Raw genomic sequence first — 6,101 nt, 5'->3', positions numbered from 1 at the left:
ATGACTTGCACCGCCACGTGCAAGGGGAGAGGAATAGTGTAAGGGAGGAAAAGCGAGGAAAGGAAGGGAGGTGAAGGGAGGATAAGGGGCAGAAGGAGAGTGCAAGGGGAGTAAGTGGGCTCGAGGCAGACAGTCGCCGGCAGCGGAGTCAAGAGAGCAGGTGCATCTCGCCCATCCCTATCTCCCCTCATGTATTTTTTATGCCATTCATTCCTTTCCCTCACACTCGCTCATTCTTTCTCACTCCATCTTTTTATTCGTTCCCATCTTATGCTTTCTCTTATCTCCCCAAACTCTCCCTTCCCTTGCTCCTCTCCCTCTCTCTCTCTCTCTCTCTCTCTCTCCTCTCTCCTTTTTTACAAACCCTCTTTATCAGGTCCTTTCCTTCATCCCTCCTTCCTCTCCACAAATTTCCTCTTCCTTCCCTCTTTTATCGCTCCCTCCCTATCCCCTATCCCTCCTCCCCTCCACCCCACTCGGTCGCTCTCGGGTACCATGGTACACCGCTTTTGGTTTCTTTATTGCATAGGATGACTTGCACCGCCACGTGCAAGGGGAGAGGAATAGTGTAAGGGAGGAAAAGCGAGGAAAGGAAGGGAGGTGAAGGGAGGATAAGGGGCAGAATGAGGGAGGAGAAGGAAGGAGAAGGGAGGCAGAGAGAGAGAGAGAGAGAGAGAGAGAGAGAGAGAGAAAGAGAGAGAGAGAGAGAAAGAGAGAGAGCGCAATCGCAATACAAAATCAATACAGCTGTCGAAACTAAACAACAGAAAAATAAGATAAACAAACAAGATGATGCAACGTTGAGAAAAAACACAACAAAACAATCCAAAAAAGGGGAGAGAGCGGGCAGGCTGTGTCGTGTCCAGAAGCTGCAGTTGTGGACACACAAACAGGACCACTTGCACACCGCCGCGCACGCACGCACGCACGCAAGCACCTTCTACTAACTTATTTGGTTTAGCAATAGCGAACAACACGTACTTGTGTGTAGCTTAAAGACGATATTCACGCTCTGTTTCATTTGTTTCTGTCATGTAACTGTCTTTTTTCTCACTCTCTCATACTCACCCTCACCCTCACTCTATGTCTCTCTTTCTCTTTCTCTCTCCGCTACTACTACTATTATTATTATTATTATTATTATTATTATTATTATTATTATTATTATTATTACTACTACTACAACTAATACTTCTGCTGCTACTGCTTCTGCTATTCCTACTATTACTTCTGCTTCTACTCCTACTACTATTCCAACTATTACTTCTGCTACTACTACCACTACTATTTCTACTACTACTTGTACTACTATTGCTACTACTACTACAACTACAACTACATCTACAACCACTGTTACAACTTCGTATTCTTCTACCTTCTCCCCCCTTCTCCTTCTCTCTTCCCTTACCCCTTTCGCCCACTTCAATCTCCACATAAATATCATTAAATGGCAAATAACAATCTTTCCTCTCCTTTGCGTAGCAATAAATCGCAAATAAAAAACACGCTCAAAACTTCAATCATTTTTACAAAGACAACAAACAAATAAACTAGCTTGGTCAACGACGTAATGACTTCATAACGACAACAACAACAATAATCAGGTGATTTTTTTTGCGGTTATCATTGTTTCATTCTTTCTCTCTTTCAAATGGTTTCCTTCGTCTTCATTTTGTCTTATTTTTCGAGTGGTCTAACGAGAGCCACAACAGGCTTTAAACATGTTGCGACGTGTTAAGAAAAGCCAGACAGACAGTCAGATAGACCCACTCCCCCTTCCTCCCTCCCGCTCCCCCATACGTGTACATACCTATACATCCCCCCCCCCCCCATCTACACACACACACACACACGCGCGCGAGCACCTATATACCGCCCCCCCCCCCCTCCCACACACAGAAAGCCACAGCTGCCCGTGGCTTAAATATCAACGACCACGAACGCTGTATCGAGTGTCGTTTACAATCCTTTGCCGTCCGCGCGCCCGCACTGCCATGGGGCGCTCTAAACCCCCTAAATCCCCCGGCTCCTGCTGACGCTGCTGACTCCGCCGGCGGTGCTGACGTCGCCTCTTGACGCGACCGGCTGACGTTCTCTCTTTCTGTATCATTCTCTCAGTCTGTCTCGCCTGTTCGTGTGTCTGCCCCTGACTCTGTCTTTCTCTCTCTCTCACACTCTTTCTTTCTTTTTTTCTGTCTCTCTCTCACTTTCTTTCTCTCTCTCTCTCTCCCTCTCTCTCTTAAAACAATAAACTCTAAAGAAGGGTCCTCTGTCGTTACAAGCGATAAATAATCTGTAGCGCTTCGCGGAAATGCGATCCGAATAATATTGAGGAGACGGAAATACCTTCGCGCTGGCAGCTTTCTTTCTTTCTCTTTCTCTCTTTCCCTCTATCGCTCTTCTTCTCTCCTCTAATTTCCCTTACCCTTGTCTCTCCGTCAAATCTATCTTTCTTTCTTCCCTTCCTTCCTCCAATCTGTCTTTCTCTTTCTTTCTTTCTATTTTTCTCTCTGTCTCTCTTCTCTCCCCTTAGTCATTCTCACTTCCCTTCTCTCCTCTCACCTTCTCCTTCTCTCTTCCACATACAAACAGCTTGTGGCAAATGAGTGGACTGACGGGTGTACAGACAACCTATCAAAGAACATGAGGAAGAAGTAAATGAAGATAACGAACCGAGGAAGAATATAAGATAAAAGAACAGGAAGAAGCTAAAGAAGAAAACCACGAGGAAACACACACACACACACACACAAAAGAACACGAACACGAAAAAGAAGAAAAAGAAGAAGAATACGCAAAAAGAAGATGAAGAACACCCGCGGACAACTGACTGACCGCTTACTTGTCACCCTTGAACCTTTCTTGATAATCACACGGTTTTTCCTTCCCAACAACCCTCAGAAATGCAGCCAGACAGTCCTTCCCTTGTGTTGCGATCGCTCCCTTCCTTGGGTTCATCTCGTCCCTTTGCTTTCAACTCAATTACCAATCGGCGTTTCCCCTTCTGGCTCTCCCTTTGCGAAGGATAGTAGGATTGTCTATCTATCCTCTCCTCCGCACCTCTGTCTCTTTATACTGTTTGTATTCCTATTAAAAACTATTTTTGCTTGCTTTTCTTTTTTACGTTTGTTTCTTCTTTGTATTTATCTGTTTGTCTGTGCGCCTGTTCCCCCCCCCCACACACACACACCAGCTCTCCCTCTCCTTTCCGCTCTCTCTCTCTCTTTCTCCCTCTACTTCTCTCGTCTTCTTCTTCATCCCCTTCCCTTCCTTCTCCTTCACCCCTTTCTCCCCCGTCCTCCTCCCCAACTCTCTCCCCCTGTAATCCTTCACACCCAGATCAGTGTTCTCGGAAGACAAAACAAGAGCTCACTGTGCAACGAACTGTGAGCGTCTTCTCGCCATCATGCCACACACACACACACACACACACACACACACACACACACACACACACAAACACACATATTCCACCCCCACTCCCTTGGCCTCCCCTCCCCACCTGATCTCCATCCCCCTTTTCCCCTCATCCCCTCCCCCTCCCCCTCCCCCTCCCCCACAACCCCAAGCCAACCGCACACGAAGAATCAACACCAATTAAGTCCTCCTTCGGCCTCGGGGTCGCCGATAAGGCCCGGAATCCCCCGATGACGCCGATAAGAGGCATCTCCTTTGAGCGACGGACTACCTTCGAGAGGCGAGAGCGGAGGAAGTGAATAACGCCTGCGAAAGGAGGGGAAGGAGAGAGGGAGAGGGAAAGGGGAAGGAGAGAGGGAGAGGGAAAGGGGAAGGAGAGAGGGAGAGGGAGAGGGGAAGGAGAGAGGGAGAGGGAAAGGGGAAGGAGAGAGGGAGAGGGAGAGGGAGAGGGGAAGGAGAGAGGGAGAGGGAAAGGGGAAGGAGAGAGGGAGAGGGGAGGTAGAAGGAGAGGGAGAGAAAGAGGGAGGAGTGGATGAGAGAAGACAGTAGGAAGGAGGGCAGAGAGGGAGGGAGGTAGTAGGAAGGAGGGTATATTCACTCCTTGTACAGTTTATACAGATGAATGACTCCAGGGGCGGAGGGGCGGATAGGCAGAGCAATGCATCGAAGAAAGACCGAGACCGAGGCTTCCAAGACCAACAAAGACCAACGCAGAAGGAGATTGGTACTCACCTGCCGACGCCGCGGGCGAGGAGGGCTGCCTCCTGACGGTGGACGTAGCGCTCATGATCTTGGACGTGGTGACCTTGAGGCCGCGCCGCAGGGTGCTGTAGGAGGCGGCCGCCCCCGACGTGCCCGAGCCGCTCATGTTGGCGACGCTGGGGCTCCCGCTGCCGCTCGCACTGACGCCGCTGCCGCCGCTGCCGCCGCTGTTGCTCTTGTTGCCGCTGCTCTTGTTGCTGGCGACGCTCACGCGGCTGTTGAGGCTGCTGCTGCTGCCGCTCGAGCTGTGGACGAGACGCGCGGCCGCGGCCTCGCCGTCGCCGTCGCCGTCGTCCTCGTCGTGGTGGGGGCGCAGGTGGAGGCGCCCCTGCTTGCCCTGCTTACTGCGCTTGAGCGACGAGCCGTACGGGTGCAGCCGCGACGTCTGCTTGGCCGGCAGCGACTGCTGGTGCTGCAGCTGGAGGTGCTTCAGGCGGTGGAGGTGGCCCTGCTGGCGGAGGGAGCCGGGCGAGGAAGGCGGCGGCTGCTGCTGGCGCTGCTGCTGGTGAAGGTGCGGCTGGCTCTGCGAGTGCTGGAGCCTCCTGGCGGCGCCCCCCTTCTGCTGCTGCGAGCGGCCCCTCTGCGCGAAGGAGCCCGCCTGCGGCTGCGGCTGCGGCTGCTGGAGCTGCAGACGCTTGGGCACCGGCACCACCCACGAGAGTCTCGCCCAGCCCTCGGGCACGTCCTGCTGCTGCTGCTGCTCGAGCGAGGGCGGCGGCGGGCGTGAGGGCAGTGGTGGGGCGCCCTCCTCTACCCCGCCCGCGCCTCCACCCCGGCCGCACCCGTCTGCCCCACAGCCTGCGGAAGGAAACGAGAGACGTCAGGAACACTGAAGGAACGTGACAATAATGCAGACAATGAATCACAGCAATAATAGCAACGGCAATAATGATATAAAACAATCAGCAATCAATAATGATGATCAGAATAATCAACAATATAAATGATAATCACAACGCTATTCCAGCATTTACGACAATAACAACACGAAAAAACTAAATACGAACACTACAAAAAAATAAAAAATAAAAACATCAGCCTATCAATCCTTCACAAAACGGGGATGAATAACGATTAATCAAATCTACATTAGCATTACCAATAAATGATCTAACCCTTAATGATGGCATTAGAAAGAATTCACACTGATATTTTCTCAGCCACAGAAAGGATTCTCATCACGCAAAGGTAGGCTCTCCATAGGATATCTCTCAAGTTTCAGGCTTCATAAGACCACCTGTCCATTTTTTTTTAGACAAATGACATAAAAAGTCTACTAAAGAACTACTTCATCAATAAAAAAAATAATACGTTTCTTTTCAACAATAAGAGGCAATTAATTTGAGTCTCACCTCTGGTTGCATAATACTATTCGGATTGTTGGTTGTAACACACACACTCTCACTCTCTCTCACTCTCTCACTCTCTCTCTCTCTCTCTCTCTCTCTCTCGGTGTGTGTGTGTGTGTGTGTGTATAAATATAAATAAATAAATATATATATATACATATATATATATATATATATATATATATATATATATATATATATATATATATAATTTGATATATATATTTAGGGGAGAGAGTGAGAAGAGACGTGAGAGGTGTGAGAGAGAGGTGAGAGGGTGACGGCGAGAGATTGTGCAGAGGAGAGTGAGAGAGCGGGAAGAGTCGAGAGAGAGTCATTGCAACGAGAGAAACTGAAGGAAATGAACAACATACCGCGTTGCGGTGCACGGGTGTGTATGTTCGTGAAACCCACCACGTGTCCAGTGGTAGAACATTTATCTAACCACACGACACTTGATTGGAATAACAAGCAAATTGCACACATAAAAATGCTGCGTCTTTCCCCTTTTTCTATTTCAATAACGAGTGCGTCCCTAAAACATTAAAAAAAAACATATATCACAACACCCGC

At 49.3% G+C, this 6,101-nt stretch overlaps 1 protein-coding gene across 3 annotated transcripts in view; it reads right to left on the bottom strand.

Annotated features, from left to right (window-relative positions):
- Nucleotides 1-3,902: 3,902 nt before the first annotated feature.
- The window catches only part of LOC147472111 (uncharacterized), a 59,699-nt gene continuing 57,500 nt past the window's right edge, over nucleotides 3,903-6,101 (bottom strand). The window contains exon 2 of one of the 3 annotated variants that reach the window (XM_086555452.1): nucleotides 3,903-4,977. In XM_086555452.1, coding sequence (XP_086411578.1) covers nucleotides 4,028-4,977 — 950 coding nt within the window. In that variant the 3' untranslated portion in view covers nucleotides 3,903-4,027. The remainder of the gene's footprint in view (nucleotides 4,978-6,101) is intronic. The other 2 variants (XM_086555459.1, XR_015192607.1) reach the window with 2 other exon arrangements.

This window comes from Penaeus japonicus, unplaced genomic scaffold (genome assembly GCF_977035675.1).
Source record: "Penaeus japonicus unplaced genomic scaffold, GWHDUDI00000001_assembly GWHDUDI00000003, whole genome shotgun sequence".
NCBI lineage: Eukaryota > Metazoa > Arthropoda > Malacostraca > Decapoda > Penaeidae > Penaeus > Penaeus japonicus.
Note: the sequence above shows the minus strand (reverse complement) of the source record. Positions and strands in the feature narration are given on the sequence as shown.